Genomic DNA, 24,329 nt, shown 5'->3' with positions numbered 1-24,329 from the left:
AGCAGAGCTGTGGACTACCAGAGCAGACAGACACAAATCAGTGCCCAGGGCATTCCCTGGACTTCGGCTAGCCTAGGTTCACCACGGCAAGGTCTTCCTGGGCGGTCAAAAGCCATCCAAGGAAAATGATAATCAGATAATCCTGGACTTTGGAAGTGGGCTCAGCCTCCGCGCTCTTACCTGTTTTTGTTTTCCAGTTCTGCAATAAGCTGTCTTTGTTGTTTGTTGGCATCAAAGTTAAAGCTCAAGTCAGTGGGAGGACGAGTCTAAAGTGGGGAAGTGGGGAGAAAGTTTTTTTTTCTGATCCAAATATACCCAGAGTTCTAGACTGACTGATTTTTAAAAAACAGATTTTTGACATATAATTTACATATCATAAATCCACCCGTTTTAAGTGCACAATTCAATGAGTCTTAGTAAATGTAAACAGTTGTGCAACCAATCATCACAGTCCAGTTTTAGAATATTTTCCATCACCGCAAAAAATTCCCTCATGCAAGTTTGTCACCAGTTGCCACTCCCACCCCCAACCTCAGGCAGCCATGCATCTGCTTTCTGTCTATAGTTCTGCCTTTTCTAGAAACTTCATATAAACACAAAGTCTTTGGTTTCTGGCTTCCACTTAGCATAATGTTTTTGGGGTTAATTCATGTTTTTCCATGAACTAGTAGTTCCTTTTTTTTTTTTTTTGAGATAAGATCTTGCTCTGTCACCCAGGCTGGTATACAGGATGCAGTGGCATGATCACAGCTCACTGCAGTCAAGAACTCCTGGGCTCTCACCTTGGCCTCTGAGTAGTTGGGACTAAAGGCACACGCCACCGTGCCTGGCCTAGCAGTTCCTTCTTTTTTATTGCTGTGTAGTATTCTATTGTTTCCAGCTTTTGGTTATTACAAATGAAGCTGCTATGAACTTTCATTCACAAGTATTTGTCTACTTTCATTTCTCTTGGGTAAACATCTAGGAGTAAAATTGCTGAATTATATGATAATCGTAATTAACATCTGAGGAACTCCCAAACTGCTTTCCAAAGTGGCTGTACCATTTTACAATTGCATTAATAATAAATGAGATTTCCAATTTCCTCACCAACACCTGTTGTTTTATTTACTTATTTTTATTTTATTTTTCTTACTACTTTTTTCTTTTAACCATCCTAGTGGGTTTCAAGTTCCAAATAGTGAGTTTTTAAAAAATTAATATATAATTTTCCTACCATAAAATCCACTTTTTAAAGGCATATAATTCAGTAACTTTTTTCTTTGAGGCAGTTTCACTCTGTCACCAGGCTGGAGTGAAATGGTGTGATCTTAGTTCACTGCAACCCCTGCCTCCCAAGTTCAAGCAATTCTCCTGCCTCAGCCTCCTGAGTAGCTGGGACTACACGTGTGCACCACCATGCTCAGCTGATTTTTTTGGATTTTTAGCAGAGACAGCATTTCACCACATTGGCCAGGCTGGTCTCAAACTCCTGACCTCAAATAATCCACCCACCTCGGCCTCCCAAAGCCCTGGGATTACAGGTGTGAGCCACCACGCTTGGCCCAATTTGGTAGTTTTTAATGCATTTATGAGGTTGTGAAGCCATCTCCACTATCTAATTCCAGAATATTTTCACCACCCCAAAAAGAAACAGCATACCCACAAGTAGTCACTCCTCATCCCTCTTCCCTCGCCCTGACCTCCATTATCCGTCTCTATGGATTTGCCTATCCTGGATATTTCATATAAATGGAGTCATACAATATTGACATTTTACATCTATCTTCCTTCACTTAGCAAAATGTTTTTAAGGTTCACCCATGTTGTAGCACATTATCAGTACTTCATTCCCTTTTATAGCTGAATAATATTCCATTATATGGATATACCACATTTTGTTTACCCATCCATCAGCTGATGAACGTTTGGGTTGTTAGCACCTTTCAGCTGTTTTGAATAGTGCTGCTTTGAGCATGTATGTTGAGATATGTTATTATTTCTCTTGGGTATGTACCTAGGAATGGAATTACTGGGTCATATGGTAACTGCCTTTTGAGAAACTGCCCAACTGTTTTCCAAAGTGGCTGCATTATTTTACATTCCTTCCAGCAATGTATCAAGGTTCTATTTTTTCCACATCATCCTAATGGGTGTGAAGTGGTATCTCATTGTAAGGCAATTTGTATTTCCCCAATGACTAGTATGTTGAGCATACTTTCATGTACTTACTGGCCATCTGTATATCTTTTGTGGAGAAATTATGTGGTTGTGATGTGCATATCCATTGATATTTCGGACCCTCGTTAACTCCTTTAATAATATGGTAGCCAGGCCGGGCACGGTGGCTCATGCTTGTAATCCAGCACTTTGGGAAGCTGAGGCAGAAGGATCACGAGGTCAGGAGTTCAAGATCGGCCTGGCCAACATGGCGAAACCTCATCTCTACTAAAAATACAAAAATTAGCCGGGTGTGGTGGCGGGCACCTGTAATCTCAGCTACTTGAGAGGCTGAGGCAGGAGAATTACCTGAACCCGGGAGGTGGTGGTTGCAGTGAGCTGAGATTGTGCCACCGCACTCCAGCCTGAGTGACAGAGCAAGACTCCATCTGGGGGAGCGGGGGAAATAATATGGTAGCCAATGAACATGAACAGGGAAAAGGGATGACTAGGTGGTGGCTCCCTTTTGTTGATTAACCAGAAATGCAGCTCTCACCGAGGGCTCCATGATGACCCTGCTTCACTTTGTATACTCTTGGCTCTGCCTGAAACATGTTCTACCATGAAGACCTTGTTTCCTGTCTAGAGCTTGAAGATTCAGTAAATCTTTCCAAGTGGCATCTTCTAAATAAACAAGGGCAAAACAGCATAGCAAATCTGGGTAGGAGGCTTTTTACCAAATTACCAAGTATTTTTCTTTTTAAAAGAAAAAAAAAAAAAAACCCCAAAAAAACCAAGATGAGTTTTCTTCCTCCAGAGAAGCATGGACTGGCAGCCTACTGAGTAAATTTTCTATATTGTAGTCAGTCTTGTGAAAGCCTGAGTTGAGTTTCAGAAAAATAGCTTGCTTGAGACTGAGGCTGGCTGTGAAGAACAGGTTTGCAATTCCTGAAAACTGGAGCTAAAAGTAACAGTTGCTTAATAGAGTGAGACTAGGGAAAATGATGGAGGTAAGTTCCGAAAGAAATTTGCTTCATATGACGACGAAAAGAAGCCCTGTGGCATTTCTCTGGAAGTATCTAGAGAACCTTTCTGGTTTTGAGTGACTGCAAAGCCAAGGGATCTTCCACAGAGTAGTTTAATACAGGAATCAGGTCATTATCAATAGAGATACCTAATCAGGTAAGACTGGTTGGCTCCCAGAAGCATTGTAATGCAAATATAAGGAAGTAGGGGTGGAGGAAGGTTCCAATCCTGAGGCAGCAGTTCCCCCAGGGGCAGCTGGTGTCCCGGCATTGTTGTGCACCTCCACCTGCACATAGCAGGTTGGACTCCTCAGTGGTGAGTGTCCAGTGATGGCATATCTCACTCAATCAAACTTTAAATACAGTCAAGTATACATCAAATAACAGAAACTTAGCACTTTTATCTATGTACAATTTTTTTTTTTTTTTTTTTTTTTTTTTTTTTGAGACAGAATCTCACTGTGTCGCCCAAGCTGGAGTGCGGTGGCATGATCTCGGTTCACTGCAGCCTCTGCCTCCTGGGTTCAAGTGATTTTCCCGCCTCAGCCTCCCGAGTAGCTGGGATTACTGGCACGTGCCACCATGCCTGGCTAATTTTTGTATTTTAAGTAGGGACAGGGTTTCACCATGTTGGCCAGGTTGGTCCCGAACTTCTGACCTCAAGTGATCTGCTCACCTCAGCCTTCCCGAGTGCTGGGGTTACAGGTGTGAGTTACTGCACTCAGACTTTATTTACAATCTTAAACACCATAGTGCTCATGAAGAAGAAGAAGAAAAAAAAAAAAAAGCCAAGCCTCTCTTTCTAAAATGCCTTCAGGACACTGAAGGGAAAAAGACGGGAATTATTTCATAACAACATAGGACACTTTGTTCATCCAGTTCATAAAGACATAGGACACTTTGGCCAGAGAGACATGAAGATGATTTCTTCAAAAAAATAAGTAGTTCATACATTTATTCAACAGATACTTCCTGAGCTCCTACTATGTGCCAGGCACTGCTCTACCAGTTAGGGATGTTCTGGTGAATAGCCCCACCCCCATGGAGCTCGGATTACACTGGCAGAAAAATAAGAAACCCAAAAAATAAATATAAACATCAGTAGGGATAATGCAATAAAGAAATGCAGGGTAAGGAAACAGTGAACCGGGACAGAAAATTCTTTTTAAATGAGGTGGTGATGAAAGGGCTCTCAGAAACTCAATGAAATGAGGAAACCAACCAGGTGAAGGTCTGAAGGAAGGGCCTGCTGGGCAGAAAGAAGGGCAAACGCAAGGCCCTACAGCTGCTCGGGCTTGGGGTGTTCAGGTCAGTGCTGACGGAGTGGGGAAGCTGTGGTGAGAGTGAGGCACTATGAGATGAAGGGTCTAGACCAGGGATATCCCATCTTTTGGCTTCCCTGGGTCACACTGGAAGAAGAACTGTGTCTTGGGTCACACACAAAAAAACTAATGATAGCTGATGAGCTAAAAAAAAAAAAAAAAAAGAAAAAAAAATCAAAAAAAATTCCCATAATGTTTTAAGAAAATGTACGGATTTTTGTTGGGCCACATTCAAAGCCATCCTGGGCTGCACGCAGCCCACAGGCCATGGGTTGGACAAGCTTGGTCTAGACCATACAGGGCCTCTAAGCCATGGAGAGGAGTTTCCATTTCATTCTGAATGTGGTGTGAAGCCACTGTGGGATTCTGGGCAGGGGAATATGAAATTTGACTATATGTGTTAAAAACACTGTTCTACATTTATATAAATAAGTGGCTGAGTAATTTAATACATAGGGAAGAACAGACAAATTTCCCATACGGAAGAATTCCAAATAAGGTATGGACATACTCTGCCCTCAAGGAGGTGAAGCCTAACTCCCCATTCCTTAAGTGAAGCCTGTGCATAGTGACTTCCTTCCAAAGAGTCTGTGTGGAAAGGAAAAGGAATAACTTTATGTTGAAGAAACGTGACGAACACTGCCATGGCCAGGTGATCAAGTTCAACATCGACAGTGACAACTCATGTTGATAGCAGGTACCTCTTGATATGCCATGATGAAAATGTCACTTTACCTTTTCCTTCTCCAAACCCATAACCCCAGTTCTAATCAAGAGATAAACATCAGACAAATTACAATTATTAGACAGTCTATATCTGACTAGTCTCCTAAAAATTGTCATCAAAAACAAGGAAAGTCAGAGAAACTGTCCCAGCTAAGAGGAGCCTAAGATGACATGACAAGTAAATGTAATGTAGCCTGGATGGAACAGAAGAAGGACATTAGGTAAAAACTAAGAAAATATGAATAAAGTATGGATTTTAGTTAATAATAATGTATCAATATTGCTTCATTAATTGCAATGAATGCACTATACTAATTTAAGATGTTAATAACAGGGGAAACTTGGCTGGGTCACTCACTCCTGTAATCCCAGCACTCTGGGAGACAGAGGTGGGAGGTCATTTGAGGCCAGGAGTTCAAGACCAGCCTGGGCAACACGGCAAAATCCCTACTCAACAACAAACACAAAAAAACTAATCAGGCTTGGTAGTGTGTGCCTGTAGTCCCAGCTCCTAGGGGGCTGAGGTGGGAGGATTGCTTAAGCCTGGGAGGTCGAGGCTGCAGTGAGCTGAGATACACCACTGCACTCCAGCCTGGGTGACAGAGCGAGACCCTGTCTCAGAATAATAATAATATGGGAAACTGGGTATAGATTATAGGGAACTCTCTGTACTATCTTCAAAATTTTTCTGTAAATCTAACACTTTTAAAATAAAGTTTAAAAAATAAACATTGCTTTCTACTTGGTGGAGAATTTAGTGTAGTAGGAGAGGAATGAAAGTAGGGAGATGAATTAGTAATCCTAGTTTTGCCACTTTCTGGCTGTGCAACATTGAGTTATTTTACTATACCTTTATTTTCTTGTCTGTAAAATAGGAATATTTAGTGAAAGTGATGTGGACAGGATTTAATGATATAATGTAGGAGGCAGCACAATGCTCTACAAATGCTGATAATCATAACGCAAAATAAAATTGTATCTAATAAACTTACTATACACCTCTTATGTGTAAATCTAGCAAGTAGCAAAGGCAGAACTCTAAGTAACTGAAGATAAACACTGCAAAGCTTACTCATAAGGAGGACATATGGTTCTGGGGTTTAATAAAATTCTAGAATCTTGGTAGTTAAAGCATTATGTTCACACCACTAAAACTCAAGGAAGTACCCAGTCCAGTGAGCAACTCGGGGGTTGTACTACCTAGAGCAAAAGATGCCCAGAAAAAAAACTAAAGCTGAAGGCCTCTTAACTGATCTCTACTTAGTGAGCATAGCAGGTATACTGGAAGGGACTCGACTTCCTGTGGAAAACACAGTTTGCATGCTTAACAAAACTCGTCTGTTCCTCACTGGAACAAATGCACTTGCAATTATGTCATCTAATTAAATAACAAATAAACCAATGAGATATAAGGATGAAAAGAGGGTTTCTATTTCTAGGAAAACCAAGTTGAATGAGTTGGAGACTCCATAGAGATAAGCTTCTAGAATAAAATGGCACTGACTTAGCTGAAGGTAAGACAGCTGTAAAGATTTGGAAAAATTATAAAGAGAAATTTCGTACTCTTGCATCATAAGAGTTATTAAGTTCTCATTTCATTGTAAAGGACTGAAAAAGGAAGCTGAACTTGCAACATGTGAGAACATTTTATGCAAAGGAGACAACCTGGAGCTTCAGAGGATCTACACTCAATGAATGGGCTTGGTCCTACATCGAAATATACATGAGGACACACAGAGAAGTGTTAAAATATATAGTTATCATTTTTATGGTTCCCTATTTTAACTTACGTAAAAATGTAGTAAGAGTATTTTTAACATACGCAAAAGGAGATAAAACAATGTATTTCCATATACTCAAACTAGGTTAAACAGTTATAAAAATTTTTGACACATTTGCTTTATCTATCCCATATTTTATTTCTCTCTGAAGTATTTTAATGCAAATTCTTGAAAACAATTCACCCCTACAGACGTCAGCAGACATCTCCAGAAATATTTTAAGCCAGCTTTTGATTGCTGACCAACCTCTGGTACAGGTAACAGGACTTCTACTGGCCATCAAGTCATTCACCTACAGGCCTACCTTTCCCCTCTCTTTGCTTCAATCCAGAAGACCTCAAGGCAAATAAACTGATTCCTGGATCCTGAAGAGTTCCTGGTTCACGTGGAAGGACATCTCTGAAGCTTCAACTCAGTGATTTACTTCCCCAAACCTATTCCTTTCATCCTTAAAATGAAACCACCTGTGTAACAACCCAATTCTTTGAATGTTTTCTGGGAGTCCAGAGCAAGCCTAAACTTTTAGTGAACATCCTGAGGCAATCTGTATTGAACCAGGTTCACTCCAAAAACCCAGTTGGGGCCATTTCCCAAGAAGCTCAGAACAACCCTAGGAATGGATTCAAGGGCTGTCCTACAATCTGCCAGTGGCAGCTAACATAGCCTTACTCACAGGTATTGGAGATAATCACTTGCTTCTAGGCCCTTGGACTGCTTTCTTTCAATTTTCTTTTGTTCATCAACACACAAAATATATTTTACTCATTGCAATTTTTACATGTCACATTCTGAATATTATCCTGTACCAATGGCTTCATGGTTGTTATATAACTTGTTTGGTAAAGTTATGCTGACAGCTTTAATGAGGCGATGTCATGTGATGCATGCATTTCCTCTGGTGCTGAATGTGGGCATTAGCAACTCAGTATCGCATGTTAGGGCAGTGGAGAATCAGGGTGTATCTAATAAGTTCCTTCATGGAGGTCTCATGTCATTAAGTAGAATTTGCTCTTTCAAGAAGTTTCTTGATCACCTTTGAAGTAATAAACAAAACACTTAACAGGGTCTTAAAAACTTACAAACTGAAAAGTTCCAAACCTGTATCAAATTCAAAGCCAGGGTTGTTTTCAATCAGGGAAACCTGAATCCTAAGGAAGAACCAGAAATATTTTTTTCAAAGACACTCAGGCATCATAGGCATTCCTAAGTTGTGAAATGAAAGTAAGGTTTCCTAGAAAGTTAGGACAGAGATGGTATTTAATCTGCATTCTGGCTAGGAAGATGATGACATGCACCTTTTCAACTTTTCCCTAAACAGATTTTTTTTTTCCTCTTAACTTACTCCAGACCAAACAGGTTTCAAAAATCAAGAAAACTTCAGGGTTCAGATTTTTGAACTTTTAATAAGCCCAGAAATTTGGCTTGTATTTGGCAAGCTCGCCTAAAGTCTCAACATCTAGTCTTTTCTAGTTCAAGGTGAGCTAACGAGGGCCCTAATAAAGGGCAAAACATGGCCTGAAAGAGTAAACGTACAGGTCCTCTGCCAAGAGGCAGATTACAGAGAGGAATCTGATAGATGAACAGAGAAACTAACATTATTGCCTTGTGCCCTCTATCTAAAACTAATGGTTTCAACTAAGGGTCACATCTAACATGTCAGGTAACTCTGGTTTATCCCTAGTCCAGAAACGTTTCTCTTGGTCAGTGGTTATCAAACTTGGCCACACACTCCATTCACCTAGAGGGATTTTTAAACCCCCAGTGCTCAGGCTGTCTCATCCAAGACCAATTAAATCGATTTCTGGAAGTGGACTTAGGCAGCAGTAGTTTCAAAAACTTGTGATTTCAATGTGCATCCAACATCGATGCACTGCTCTAAGAATCAGAGTTCTTGTCAAAACAGACAGAACTGGGTCATTGTAGAACATCTCCTGCAGATTTTTGTTGTTTTAAGAAAAAACCAATTTACTTAGCACCAAATACCAAAAACATTGGTTATATGTTAAGTAAAAAACATTGGTAGTGTATATCTGACTGTAAGCATGGAAAGTGATCCCAGAAGGGTATTTAAAGGGTACCACAACTAAAGTCACATAACCTTGTATTTGAATCTCAAGTCTAGCTGAGGAACCTTGAGCAAGATGATTTAACCTTGCTCTGTCTCGGTATCCTTTTTTGTAAAATCACATTAGGAATCAACTATCCTTCAGAGCTGCTGTTAGAACCAGAGGTAACAGTTCTAAAATATCCAGCACAGGTTATAAATACAGATGGCTCTCAAAATGGTAGCTGTTATTTCTCATTCTGTTATTAGGTCAAAGCAGTCAGGCAGGGTAACATCTGGAGGAAAAAGACTTCTCAAATGCCACAGACATACAAGCTCAGTGAGTTTAGGAGACAAAAGGTGGTGAGAGATCATCTAACAATTAAACAATAATCAAAGACCTAACAATAAATGCAACTGTTAGGTTGAGTGGATGGAGGCGTTAAGGCCAGAGCAATGAAAGGCAAAAAAGTTAGGGATGAGAGGACCATATTATAAAAGTTAAAGCTCTGTATTTGAGAATGAAGGCTCCAGAGTGGGATCCATTTACTATTACATGCGAATAAGATGTTGAGGTCCCTTAAGTCCTGGGAAGGACAAGGTGCCTCTAACTTCCTGTCACAGGAGCATTCTCTCAGGTTCAGGTGGACTCACAGAGCTCTATCATCTTAATGAGATGAGACACATCTGAAAAATACAGGATAATAAATAAGACCCCTTTGAGTCAAACTGGGCAAATGTTATAAAACCAAGGGACGCCGACACAGTCAGCAAATGGTAATCCAGTAGCATGCATTTCTGGAGCCTCCTAAAGAGACCAGAAACTCCTGTCTGTATGAATGTGGCAGGATGAGTTCCAAAGAGATGTGTCTGGAATCAACTAGGCTTTCTTTATATTCCAGGGGCAGCCTGCCCATCACCCAAGTTGCCCCAGACTACCCAGAGGGCTGTGGGTTGTCACCCTCTCTCTCAAAAATCCAATCTGCTGTTGAAGGCAGTGATTCCCAAGCTCACCGTGAATCACAATGCTGGGAGTTTTCTTTTTTTTCAGTAAAAACTGATGGGCCCTAAATCCAGAGATTCTGATTCAGAAGATCTGAGGCAAAGCCAAGGATCCATATATTTTTAAAATACTTCATACATGATTACAATATGTAGGGAGGTTTGGAGCCATTAAATGTGTGCGAAACATCATAGGAGATTGTCAATCTTTAATTACAATAGGCTGTGAGGATATTTCTGAATGCTGCATGCCTGGAGCAGCTGACAAGGTGACGGGGCTGTGCAGCCTGGGATCTGAAAGAAAGCTGCTCAGAAACGTTTAAGTGTGAGGTAGCATGACAATGGGTGATGGTTTCCCCTTTCTTTCACCTGTCTTCCAAGTTTTCCATAATGAGTTTTAAATTTTTTTATAAAGGAAAAAAAACCCTTAAAGGTGAACAAAACATCTGATTATATCTTGGTGACGTTTGTGATGACACTTTAAGAATCTGCTATTACGACTACAATTTACCACACATTATAGTTTTGTTTTTAAAAAAGGAATTTAGGGCAGGGCGCGGTGGCTCACACCTGTAATCCCAGCACTTTGGAAGGCTGAGGCGGGGGGATCACCTGAGGTCAGGAGTTCAAGACTAGCCTGGCCAACATGGTGAAACCCTTTCTCTATTAAAAAAATACAAAAAATTAGCCAGGTGTTGTGGCAGGCACCTGTAATTCCAGCTACTCAGGAGGCTGAGGCAGGAGAAACTCTTGAACCTGGGAGGCAGAGGTTGCAGTGAGCCAAGATCGTGCCACTGCACTCCAGCCTGGGTGACAGAGTAAGACTGCATCTCAAAAAAAAAAAAAAAAAAAAAAAAAAAAAAAGAAAGAAAAAGAAAAAAGAAATGTAGGCACTTCAGGAAAACAAATTCCCTCTCCTAGCTAATATAATCAATGTGAAATGTCTTTCTTTGAAGGCTGGCCTGAAGAGGTTTCTGCAGCCCCATTCCCCATCTAGGGAGAAGTTATGATACGGATGCTGAAGCACGCTACAGGGTGCACTGCTGGCTGCTCAAATTATTTAACAATGTAGAAGAAGGTCTTTGAAAAAAATCAATACAAAGCCTATCTAGCAGGTTATAAATAAATTCTTTTGAGCACTACACCCACTTTATGCAAAGCACTTGTATCAGTGTGAGATTAGAGGATTAGGAGTTTCTGTATAACAGAACTCTAGTCAAGAAGAATGCTTCCCGAGGCCCAAGAGTTATCAGATAACTACACTCTGCAAAATCAACTGAAGATGAAAGCGCCCAACCATATCAGTATTCATTCTAACAATGATCATTTTCAGAAGAATTAAAGAATTGGCATCAGAAACTATCAGGTGTAAAGAGACTTATCTTGTTTGCAGTAAGGGAGTACTGAAATCTTTCAAGGTCAAATGGCTTTGGAGCTTTTATTTACAACATTTTAAAAGTACTATGTAAACTCAGTAAGACTATATAACGGCATAAAATATACTTAATTTTTAAAATCTAACCACAGCATGGCCCATCTCAACACGTTTATTTATACATTTTAATTTCTAAAATACCCAGAGCAGTTGTGACTGACTGAGGGCATGTCTAAGGTTTAACTAATCAAATAGCACTTTTCTGTTTCTCAGGCTTTTTCTTCTATTCTGTTCCATTTCACTAACTAACCTTTAGAGTTGTAACCTTTAGAGTCAAATACGTGAGCTGACATTAGATTTTCAAGGAAAGGATTTTGAAATCTAAACAAACCCAAAGGGATAAGTTACTTTTTGGGGGAGAAACAAAGCAAGAATTCCCATTTGCAGCTTTTGTAACTTTATTTCTCTGTGAAGAAGTAAACATAAATTGGTACACATTTCCAAAATGGATGTACTGGTTTGTTTAATACGGTCCTGCATGAGCTGGCCTACCTGACTTCATTCCAGCATTGTTCTCTGCATTCTAGCCACAATGCCAACTTTCAGGTCATGCAACCTCTAGCCTCAGGGCCTTTACATATGCTGAAATACCCTGCTGAGCATACACTTCATTCTCTTTACCTGGTTAATGCTTGGACACTCTGTTGTTTTGGCTTCAGCTCATTCCTCCTTCCATCTTACTCTTTGCGTCTAGGTTTAATTCCTTATCTCCCAAATTATAACCTCCAGTAGTTAAATCTTAGTAGTTAGGAGACAGGATAGTATCCCTGTCCCAGTTTGGCCACTTAGCACACCATGTGATCCTGGGTAGTTTTTTTTTTTTAAATCTCTCTGAGGCTTAGTTTCCTCAACAAGCATATTTTGAATAATAAATAGCTAATACATGCAGAGCACTTAGAATGACTGGCACAAAGTAAATATTCAATAAATAATAGCTATTAGTATTATTCTTTCAGGAGGAATCTTACTGTGACCTTTCTCTGTCTTTGTGAGAAAGGATCTTTATTTCCCCTTTTGACAGTTCATCTAGTTCCTTTTGGTATATTATTCAACTGTCTTTTTTATAAGGAAAATTCTTAAAGTTTTTTCACAAACACTGGTAATGTTGGATGTAATCAGCTGTTTTATTTATTTATTTTTGAGACAGGGTCTTGCTGTATTGCCCAGCCTGGAGTGTAGTGACGTGATCATAGCTCACTGCAACCTTGAACTTCTGGGCTTAAGCAATCCTCCCACGTCAGCCTCCCAGGTTGCTGTGACTACAGGCACATGCCACCACACCTGGCTTTTTTTTTTTTTTTTTTTTTTTTTTTTTTACTTTTCACCTTTTAGTAGAGATGAGGTCTCACTATGTTGCTGAGGCTGAGCTTGAACTCCTGGGCTCAAGCAATCTTCCCACCTTGGCCTCCCAAAGTGTTGGGACTACAGGCGTGAACCACTGTATCTGGCTTTGTTTTTAAAGGGATTTTTTTTTTTTTCCTTTATAAAGAAATTGTAGTATTGTTTCTGGAGAGAAATCTAGTAGTGAATCCTTTGTAGATAATGTAACATCTTATGTGGTTGCTTTCTGAGGATTCTCTTTGTATCTTGTAGTTTCACTATGATACGTCTAGTTGTAGAATTATTTTTATTTATCTATTTGGGGACTCATTGCAATATATTCATCTGAGAATGAATGTCTTGAATACATTTTGGAAACTTAAGCCATTAATTTTTCAAGTATTTTTTTAACCCTAATTCTATTTTCTTTTTTGGAATTCCAATTACATGACTGTTCGTTCTCTATCTCCCATGTCTGAAGACCTTGTTTCCAATTTTTCATCTTTCTGTGTTGTGTTTTGGAAAATTTTCTTAAATATATTTTCTCGTTCACTAATTCTCTATTCATGTGTCTAATCTGACATTTAACCCATCCACCAAGTCTTAAATTGCAGTAACTTTTGTTTTAAAAATCTGTAATTTCTATGTGGTTTGTTTTCAACTTTGTTCTTTTAAGATAGTATTTTGTCACTTTTTTTTGTTTTTGAGACGGAGTCTCACTCTGTCACCCAGGCTGGAGTGCAGTGGCGCCATCTCAGCTCACTACAAGCTCCGCCTCCCAGGTTCACACCATTCTCCCGCCTCAGCCTCCTGAGTAGCTGGACTACAGGCGCCTGCCAGGATGCCCAGCTAATTTTTTGTATTTTTAGTAGAGACGGAGTTTCACCGTGTTAGCCAGGATGGTCTTCATCTCCTGACCTCATGATCTGCCCGCCTCAGCCTCCCAAAGTGCTGGGATTACAGGTGTGAGTTTTTCATGTTTTTAATTCCTTCTTTTAGGTCTTTAGAAATCTTAAATGTAGCTATTTTACAGCCAATAACTCTAATATCTAAAGCCATTGAGGGTCTCATTTTGCAAAGTCAGCATAGGGGTTCAAGTTTAGTTGGACTCTTTCAGTGGGAGCACTGTTAGGTGTCAATTGAGAATTTAAGCAGAAATTTATACTTTGCTTCTACCAGGTGCCTTGGGGTTAGTTTTAATGTTAAAATTTCACCTTGGTGTTTCTCAAACTATAACGTAATGTAAATGCACCCAACATAAGTATAGGTAGGCCTAAGGTTTTGAATTTCCAGAGGAGACAACTTCTTCCACTGCAACAGAAGATCTATAAGCTTTCTTTTTCTGTGTACTGGCAGCTAGTTATCTTTTTTTGTTTTTTGAGACAGAGTCTTGCTCTGGTGCCCAGGCTAGAGTATAGTGGTGCGAACTCAGCTCACTGCAACCTCCGCCATCTCAGCTCCTGGGTTCAAGTGATTCTCCTGCCTCAGTTTTCCAAGAAGCTGGAATTACAGGCATGCACCACAACTGGTTAATTTTCTTTGTATTTTTAGTACAGACAGGGTTTCACCATGTTGGCCAGGCTGGTCTTGAACTCCTGACCTCAAGTGATCCACCCGCCTCGGCCTCTCAAAGTGCTGGGATTACAGGAGTGAGCCACTGTGCCTGGCCTAGTTATCTTTTATACAACATATTCACCAAGGGTATAATGCTTCAAGGGGCCTACCTTAATGTGACAGCCTCATTTTCAACTCTTCATTTTGCACGTAACCGAGGTTTTGCCCACAGAAGCTCCTGACAATTGACATCCAAGCACAGGGCAGGGGTGGCAGCAGCAGTGACAGCAACAGTAGCTCTTGGCCTGCTTTGGTTTTCAGTTACTTTTCAATTCCCAGGAAACTGAATTCTATTCTACCTATTTTCAGATCCCAACTCAAGTAACACCTTCTCACAGAAGCTATCCCTTACTCTCCAGAACAGATCAGGCACCTGCTCTGCACTTCCACAGCTCCCTGCATTTTTCCTCCACTGCACATAATAATTTGTAGTTAGGTTTAGTAGTGTGATTATTTATTTAATGTTTCTCTCTGTCACTGCACTGTTAGTTCCATGAGGGCAGGAATCATTTGTCTACCATAGTATCCAATTTGGCACAGTACAGCAACAAAAGAAGTATTTGCTGAATGAATAAAATGAGTGTGTGTGGCTGGTTGGGGGTGGGTGAATTTTTTTTTTTTTTTTTTTTTTTTTTTTTTGAGACGGAGTCTCGCTCTGTCACCCAGTGGAGTGCAGTGGCCGGATCTCAGCTCACTGCAAGCTCCGCCTCCCGGGTTCACGCCATTCTCCTGCCTCAGCCTCCCGAGTAGCTGGGACTACAGGCGCCCGCCACCTCGCCCAGCTAGTTTTTTGTATTTTTTAGTAGAGACGGGGTTTCACCGTGTTAACCAGGATGGTCTCGATCTCCCGACCTCGTGATCCGCCCGTCTCGGCCTCCCAAAGTGCTGGGATTACAGGCTTGAGCCACCGCGCCCGGCCGGGGGTGGGTGAATATTAATGTGAACATAACTCCTCAAAGAAAGTAAATAATTGAAAAAGGAGAAGGAAAAGAGAAAACAGTGTATTATGAATATTTCAAAATTGCAGGAAACACACTGCAAATCCCTGGGGAGCCACTTCCTATTTCAATCAAACCCTTACATATTCAACATTCTTGGTTCCTTTTTGTTTTAATTGAGATATAATACTTAGATCTTAAGTATTCCATTGATGGGCGCAGTGGCTCACATCTGTAACCCCAGCACTTTGGGAGGCTGAGGTGGGCGGGTGACGAGGTCAGGAGATCGAGACCATCCTGGCTAACACAGTGAAACCTCGTCTCTACTAAAAATACAAAAATTAGCCGGGCGTGGTGGCCAGTGCCTGTAGTCCCAGCTACTCGGGAGGCTGAGGCAGGAGAATGGCGTGAACCCAGGAGATGGAGCTTGCAGTGAGCTGAGACTGCGCCACTGCATTCCAGCCTGGGTGACAGAGTGAGATTCTCTTTCAAGAAAAAAAAAAAAGTTTTTCATTTAATCCATTGTGACAAATGTATACTCCTGCAACCCACATCTCTATTGAAATGTGAAATATTTCTATCAATCCAGAAAGTTTCTTCATCTTCCTTCAATATTTCCATTTCCAGAAACAACCCCTTATCTGATTACGATTAGGAGTTGATGATTAACTTACAGTAATGGATAAGTTAGTTTTGCCTATTCTAGAATCTCACATAAATAGAAAAAAACAGTATGTACTTTTTTTGTCTGGCTTCTTTTATTACTCACAATATTTTTGATATTCACCCATGTCGTCGTTGCATATATCAACGTTATTCCTTTTTGTGTTGAGAAAATTCTATTGTATGAATATAACACATTTTATTTATCTATTCTGTTGATAACTACGCTGGCTATTCCAGCTATTATGAATTGAACTGCTATGAACATTCTTGTACAAAGCTTTTTGTGAAAATGTTTTTATTTCTCTTGGATAAATATGTAAGAGTAGAATTGCAAAAAAAAAAAAAAAGTAGAATTGCTGGGTCATAGTATAAATGCTTGCTTCTTTAAGAAACTGCCAAATAGTTTTCCAAAGTAGCTGTATCATTTTATAGGTCCGCCAACAACAGGGTGAGATTTCTGGTTGCTCTACATCCTCTCCAACATTTGGTATCATCCAACTTTTTCACTGTAGCCATTCTGGAGGGTATATCGTGGTATCATTGGCATTTTCCTGATGATTAATGATATCAAGCACATTTTCATGTGCTTATTGGCCATTGGTATATCTTCTTTGTGGAATATCTGTTCAAGTCTTTTGCTCGTTTTAAAAAAAAGGGTTGTCTTTTGATTGCTGAGGTGCAGGAATTCTTTATATATTCTGTCCTCTGTCAGACATGTTTTGCAAATATTTTCTTTCAGATAGTGGTTTGTCTGTTTCTTAATAGTATCTTCTAATGAGTAAAAGATTTTATATTTGGTAAGGTCTAATTAATCAATTTTTAAAATGGTTTGTGATCCCTATAAACTCTAATAAATTTTTATTCTTCTTCATAAGACAATGAAGAATTATTCTCCTATACTTCTAGTAGCTTTATGGTTTTAGCTTTTAAGTTTATGATACACTTCAAATTGATTTCTTTGTATGGTGTGAGGTGGGGGTTAAGATTCTTTTCTTCCCTATGTAGATATTCAGTTGTTCCAACAGCATTTGTTAAAAATAGAAAGAGTTTCCTTTTCTGACAGATTTGCTTCTTACCTTTGCTCAAAGTCATCTGACCTTACACATGAGTCTCTTTTATGGATACTCTATTCTATTCCTTTATTTGTTCATCCTTTTGACAATATCTTACTTTCTTGATTACTATAGCTTTATAGTAAGTCTTAATGTCAAGTAGGATTAAGTCTGCCAACTTTGTCGTTCTTTTTCAAGACTGTTATGGTTATTCTAGGTCCTTTGGTTCTCCAAATATATCTTAAAAACAGTTTGCTAATTTCTATAAAAAAGCCTGCTGAGATGTGAATTGGTATTAAATATACAGATCAATTTAGGAAAAGCTGCCATCCTAACAATATTAATCTTTTAATCCATAAATATGGCATACCTCTTCATTTATTTAGGTTTTCTTTAATTTCTTTTAGTAACGTTTTACAGTTTTCAGTCTTGAACATCTTTCATTAAATTTATCCATAAGTACTTGGTATTTTTAATGCTACATTAAATAGTATTTTTCTTTTTGTGAGACAGGGTCTTGCTCTGTTGCCCAGGCTGGAGTGCAGTGGAACAATCATGGCTCACTGCAGCCTTGACCTCCAGGCTCAACTGATCTTCCCACCTCAGCCTTCCCAGCATCTGGGACTACAGGTGCGTGCCACCACGTCCAGCTAATTTTTGTGTGTGTATATATATATATTTTTATAGAGACAGGGTTTTGCTATGCTGCCAAAGGGTGGTCTCAAACTCCTGAGCTCAAGTGATCTGCCCACCTCAGCCTCCCAAGGTGCTGGGATATACACTTTATATCTTGTAGCAATACTATAAAATTTACTTACCTGTTCTACTAGTGTTTTTTTAGACTTCTTAGGACTTCATATGCATAATCATGTCATCTTCAAATAAAGACTGCTTTACTTCTGTCTTTCCAATATTTATACCCCTTTCTTCTTGTCATGTTGCATTAATTAGGTCCTCCAGTATAATGTAGAATAGAGGTGGTAAAAGTAGATATCTCTGAATTGTTCCCAATATTAGGGGGAAATATTTCAAAATTTAAACTGTAAATGTGATCTTAACTGTAGGTTTTTGTAGGTGTTCTTTATCAGGGTGAGGAAGTTTCCTTCTAAGCATGTGGAAAAGTTTTATCATAAGTGCTGTATTTTTTCAAATGCTTTTTCTACATCTATTGATCTTATAATTTTTATCTTTTAACTGTTAATGTGGTGAATTACATTGATTTTTATATATTAAATACATTTGCATTTCTAGGATAAATCTCACTTTATCATGGAGTATCATCCTTTTTGTATATTGCTAGATTCAATTTGCTAATATTTTGTTAAGGATTTTTGTATCTAGTTCATGAGAGAATTTGGCCAGCAATTTTCTTTGCCTGTAATGCCTCTGTATTGGTTTTTTATCAGGTTATAGTGGCCTCATAAAATGACTTGTAAAGTGTTCCTTCTTGCTCTATTTTCTGAAAGAGTTTGCATTAAATTGACATTATTTCTTCCTTAAGTATCTGAGCTTGGGGTTTTCTTTTTTCTTTTTTTTTTTTCTTTTGAGACTGAGTCTCGCTCTATCCCAGTACAGTAGCTCCATCTCGGCTCACTGCAACCTCCACCTCCTGGGTTCAAGTGATTCTCATGCCTCAGCCGCCCGAGTAGCTGGGATTATAGGAGCCTGCTACCACGCCCAGCTAATTTTTGTATTTTTAGTAGAGACGGGGTTTCACCATGTTGGCCAGGCTGGTCTTGAACTCCTGACCTCGTGATCCACCTGCCACGACCTCCCAAAGTGCTGGGATTACAGGCGTGAGCCACTGCGCCTGGCCAAGCTTGGGGTTTTCTTTGTGGGAAGTTAATTATGAATTCAACTTCTTTAACTGACATAGGAATATTTGATTTTTTTATTTGTTCCTGTGTCAGTTTTATTAATTTGCGTCTTTCAAGGAATTTATCTATTTTATCTAGGTTGTTAATCTTACTGGGAAAAAGTTGTTCATCATATTCCCTTATCATTCTTTTAATGTCTGTGGGATCTACAGCAATGTCTCTTTTTCCATTCCTGATATTAGTAATTAGTGTTTTATCCTGTTTACTTGATGAGTATTGCTGCATTTATTAATTTTATTGATATCTTAAAAGAATGAAATTCTGGCTCTTTGATTTTCTCTTCTTGATTCTTTTTTTTTTTTTTTTTTTTTTTTGAGATGGAGTCTCGCTCTGTCACCCAGGCTGGAGAGCAGTGGTGTGATCTCGGCTCACTGCAAGCTCCGCCTCCTGGCTTCAAGCCATTCCTGCCTCAGCCTCCCAAGTAGCTGTGACTACAGGCGCCTGCCACCACGCCCAACTAATTTTTTTGTATTTTTTTTAGTAGAGATGGTGTTTCACTGTGTTACCCAGGATGGTCTTGATCTCCTGACCTCATGATCCGCCCTCCTCGGCCTCCCAAAGTGCTGGGATTACAGGTGTGGGTTCATTTTTCAAATAAAGAGAACATTTAGATAAAATTAAGGGCCCCTTCAATCTCCTCCCTAAACACTCGCCTTCCTTTTGTCCCTGAGGTACCTGTTCTCCTAAATTTCATGTCTACTATTCCCTTTCCATTTGTATATTAAAGTAATGCTAATTTCTGCTACTTTCCTGGGATCCTCCATTAACTTACCACGTTTCCTGCTTCTGCAGCCAGCCGGGCAGCATATCGAGCTATAAGACGGTGTTCCTCATCCAGTCGGCTAGGACTGTCCAGAACACTGCCAAGGAAATAAAAATGCAACAGGTGTCTATTAAACATCCCTTATTCTTGTTCCATTCTTAGAATAGATGGAAGAAAAGCTCATAAAAGAATGGTAATAAAAGAACTAGAGGTCTGGGTCATAGATACTAATGGCCTTCTGAGAAAAAAGGGGATTTAGAGAAACGAGGAGGCCACATTTGTCATTCCTCATTGGCAGCACATCCCCGCTGCTCCCCCACCATCAAAGGGGCACTTAATTTTGAATGCAAGGGCTAAGAAAACACAGGGCACCCACAAAGTCTGAGACACGGATTTCTAACCAAATGTTTAAAACTGATGACTTTTTAGACCTTGATCTCAAATTCAAAAAGACCAAGAGCATTATGAAAAATAGAGGGCTGAGAAAAAATATACTTAACACTGGCTAAGGAAAAGTTTGGCCTTGTCAGGGCAGGCCAAACACACTGTAAAGCTGGAAAGATTCCATGACATCAAATATTCCCCTTTTCGTGCCCCTTTCTCTTCCTTTACTATGCTCATTCTACATCTATAGCCCCATCTTGGAGTTAATTAGTTTAATGCATTACTCTTTAACAACAGTACCAACACTCTAAAAAATCTAAGGACCCATTCAGACAGGTTATCAGATAATGTGGTATCTGGATGAGGGAAGGGTTCTTGAGTAATAGGCTGGCTCTGCATATGGGATGCTGATATGGAACTTTGGATTCTGAAATACATGACTTCTTTAATTTAGTATATCAAATGCTATTTATCCTTATCAAGACAGTCCCAGATTAATAGGGACTGTGGCTATATAATTCTCTGTTTAGGACTGGCAGATGCTTTAAGACAACAGTGATGATGTTGACTAAATGACTGGAGGTGGCTGTTGTGGCTTACCTCCACTTTGGCCCTATGTTCTCGGGTTTCCAAAAACCCCTGATCAGAATTTAGCAGTATGACAAGTCATATAGAAAAATTTAAAGACATGACTTCAATACTCATCGAAGTTTGTTATAATTACTGAGGGGAATCTGGGAAGGGTGCGGCTAAATCAATAAAGATCTGTCTGAAATTTTCATGTGTAGAATCAACTATATTTTTTCTAGTTTTTGCTTTTTTTAAAATCTTTCTATCTCTTTGGCTAAGTCTTTAAGCTTAACTTAGTCTTTCTTCTAGGATTTTTTTAAAGTGCTTTGAGTTTTCTGCCTATGACATTTGTCAACACTTTATAATTTTAAGCATGCAAATATCCATCTCCAGGATAATCATCCTCTGAAAAATGATCTTGTAATAAGAACAGACTACTATCAGGCGGCTTTAATATTTTAGGGTCAAGGCCCCAAGGTGAGAGATAAACTGTAACATTTGTGCTTTAAAGGTATTTGTGTGAAATAAGAGAACTATCTTTTAAATTTTAAAAAAAAAAAAAAACAATAAAAATGGATGCTTAAGAATACAAGTGGATCATATTATGGAGGGATTGGAAGCCTAAGAAGTGCGGCCTAAAGTGGCTGACCTCTGTTATCTGGCAAGGGATACAATAGGTTCTTCTGTGCAAAAGAGCTCCTTTTTCTCAATCACATTCTATCTCCTTAGGAAGGCTGATCCTATTTGTCATTTATACATGAGTGTGGATGACAGACTGCTTTAATTGGCTATGTTTTCTAGCCAGAAACTAGAAGCTTGTGTTGATGAGAGGTTTTAAGGTCAATGAAAATTATTTGAGGGCAATTAGAAAGGATCCTTATTCTTCTGTTTGAATTGACTTTCATTTTCAGAATTAGTTAGCCAGGAAAGTTCTGACTTCTCGGAAGAAGTATGAAGCTCAGTTTCTTAGATTACTAATCAAGAAGTCAGGCAGTACTCACTCACTCGTCATGTTCTCCCAAGGCTACCAGCCACCAATTTTTGCTCAGGGAGCCGAGGTGAGACTTGAGGGCCTTAGCTAAACCTACCATAAAGCTGATTGGGCTACATTACTAGGTAACAGTCTCTGTTAAACATTCTGCTGCTATTTTTACCATGGAAACTTTTGCTCACTCTGGACAATTGCCTTTACTGATAATAAAGAATTTGTCTTGCCTAAGGTGAAACAACTCTATTCCTAGAGACCAAGAAGTTGGGACAGTGTGCGAAGAAATCACCTGTTGGATGAGAAGACACTTTGTGATGCAGCGCACACAATTATCAGGCCCTTCCTTCCCTTTTAGAGGGTAAGCCTATTAAACATACTTAGAAGGTTAGAAAACCCTACTTCTCCAAGCTTTAGAGATACATAAATACCCCAGAAAAATGATGCTATTTAGTCAAATCAGGAAAACTGTGGAAAACGGTATAAAGTATAATATTAAAAACAGTCTTTTTCATACGTATATTTCCTGACTATTAATTTATTCTTCTGTTATTACGGGAGTAGCAGCAAGGTCAGATGACCCTCCCAAGGAGCCAAGGCATGCTGTAAGCAAAACTAAGATCAAAATTTAAAGCTTCAGCCTCTGTTATGGGTATAGCTTATAAATTACGGTTTTCTCTCCAAGAATAAGAATCTCAAAGCATGGCTTTCCAAGTTGTTTGGCCTTGTGACTCTACTTTGCTGTTACATAGGGGAAGGATGGCTTTAGATTGTTTAAACTTTACCTGTCATCCTACTTGAAGAATGGTGGTGGGTGTGGGCATGGAGTGGGCAGGAGACTTTGGACCTACCTGAACATAATACCATTTTTTTCGGTACTAAATCTTTTAAAAAAAGGATGAACTTTGCTATAGTTAGCAGTTATCAAATGTTTTTCCATCCCGAACCACTGAAGAATCAGACACATTCTCTTATTAACAATGAATCACTACTGTAGTAGTTTTCAGTGTAAGGGGAATGTGGAGCTATTATAATATATGTAAGTATTACAATAGAGAGGGTCTATATAATTTGGAAAAAGACCCTCAGGTGACAGTGATCCAATACCATTGTTGGGAATCACTGGTTTAAATAATCAACAATGACAGATTCCTGCTAACAAATAAAGGGTGGTAAAGATGTAATAGGGTGACAGTATCAAAGTCCCCAGATAAGACAAAGCAGGATATCTGTGGGCTGATCAACTCTAAACTTTGAATGTTAATACAAAGATTTCATTATTCAGGTAAGAATGAACAGGAAGAGGCTGCATCACATACCCCTGTGAATACTGCATCTTTGGAAATGTCGACCTCTCATAGGTTTGTATCTTTTTTGAGTGTAAGTTGAAGGAAGTGAACCCCACTTTAAAGGAGAATGTCTGACTCCATGTTTAGGTAAGCGCCCAGGCTTGGCAACCCTCCCTCTCTTGTAGAAGCGAATGCTTAGCAACTATTTTAACTCTGCCAAACATAGCTGGTAGTTGCTCAAGAAAAACGCTACATGCAGTTTTTTTTCCAGCTGACAACCCCAGGTAGCAAAGCTCTCCCTCCCTCTGATCACCCCTGGTTGCCCACTGCTGCTGCACCACCACTGACCGTGCACAGTGCTGCAGACGGGCCACATAGGAGGCTATCAGCGCATGCTCATCGGCCAAGTGACAGGGTATATCCTGGCTATACTGTAACCTAGGAACAATGGAGGCAAAGACAGCAAGCGTGACACAAACACACACACAGGGAGAAATGAACATGGATTAAAATGAGCAAACTTCAAAGAAAAATTTAAAAAATAATAAATCATAAGGAAAACAATAAAGAACCCACAACGCATAATGGAATATGGTGTTAGATCCTCAGGAATCCATCTCTCAAATCCTCGAAACAAAAGCAGTCCTTCAGGGGTGGCTCTGGCACTGACATGACAGCCCTTGGGAAGGACTTGTTGAGTGCGCAGAGGAGCTGCGTGTACCACTTTTGTCCAGGTGCTGCGCTCTGTGATGATGAACTTTTTAGAGGATCCCCTCTGGCAAGACAACTGAGGCACAGCCAGTCTACTAAATATTACTATGTGACCCCCTAGTGTTATGCTTTTATAAGCTTTTGTGTGCATCTAAGAATTTTCAGTGTTACTTCATGTTGCCAATTAAAACATTTTTATTTCTATAAGGATACTGCCTTTAGCATCAGTTTGTTTCTCCCATAAAACTGGTACCCATCCCAAACTCAACAGAACTGCACCTAATTGTAAGGCAACACTATATATTCTGAGTGAGGCTCTCTCTTACAGATATGTGAAAGGTCCTTAAGCACATGGTCTTCTAAATTTTTAGTACAGAAATATTAAAACTTGCATAAAATAGAGTAACGTAATGACTACCCCTCAGGTACCCACAGCAAAACTTGAATGAATATCAACATTCTGTCAATGTTATCTAATCGAATTTTCATTCCTCCCACTTTTTGTGCAGGGACGTGTGGCTAAAAGCAAACCCCAGGCAATTACTTCACCTGGGAATACTTGAGCCTGTACATCTATCAGACAGTAAAAACATTTCACACAACCTAACACCATTATCACACCTAAAAACATAGACAAAAATATTTTAGTATCCCAGTCCATCTGCCAATTTCCTCAAATCTTAAAA

At 39.5% G+C, this 24,329-nt stretch overlaps 1 protein-coding gene across 19 annotated transcripts in view; it reads right to left on the bottom strand.

The window, feature by feature from the left end:
- DTNB (dystrobrevin beta) overlaps positions 1–24,329 on the bottom strand; it is a 303,400-nt gene that overhangs the window by 55,251 nt on the left and 223,820 nt on the right. For 12 of the 19 annotated variants that reach the window (XM_050753639.1, XM_050753647.1, XM_050753643.1 and 9 more), the window contains 3 exons: positions 23,281–23,370; positions 19,714–19,801; positions 181–266 (listed from right to left, as the gene is read on the bottom strand). In XM_050753639.1, coding sequence (XP_050609596.1) covers positions 181–266; positions 19,714–19,801; positions 23,281–23,370 — 264 coding nt within the window. The remainder of the gene's footprint in view (positions 1–180; positions 267–19,713; positions 19,802–23,280; positions 23,371–24,329) is intronic. The other 7 variants (XM_050753648.1, XM_050753655.1, XM_050753652.1 and 4 more) reach the window with 1 other exon arrangement.

The sequence above is a fragment of the Macaca thibetana genome, chromosome 13 (genome assembly GCF_024542745.1).
Source record: "Macaca thibetana thibetana isolate TM-01 chromosome 13, ASM2454274v1, whole genome shotgun sequence".
Taxonomy (NCBI): Eukaryota; Metazoa; Chordata; class Mammalia; order Primates; family Cercopithecidae; genus Macaca; species Macaca thibetana.
This window is presented reverse-complemented; position numbering and strand designations above follow the sequence as displayed.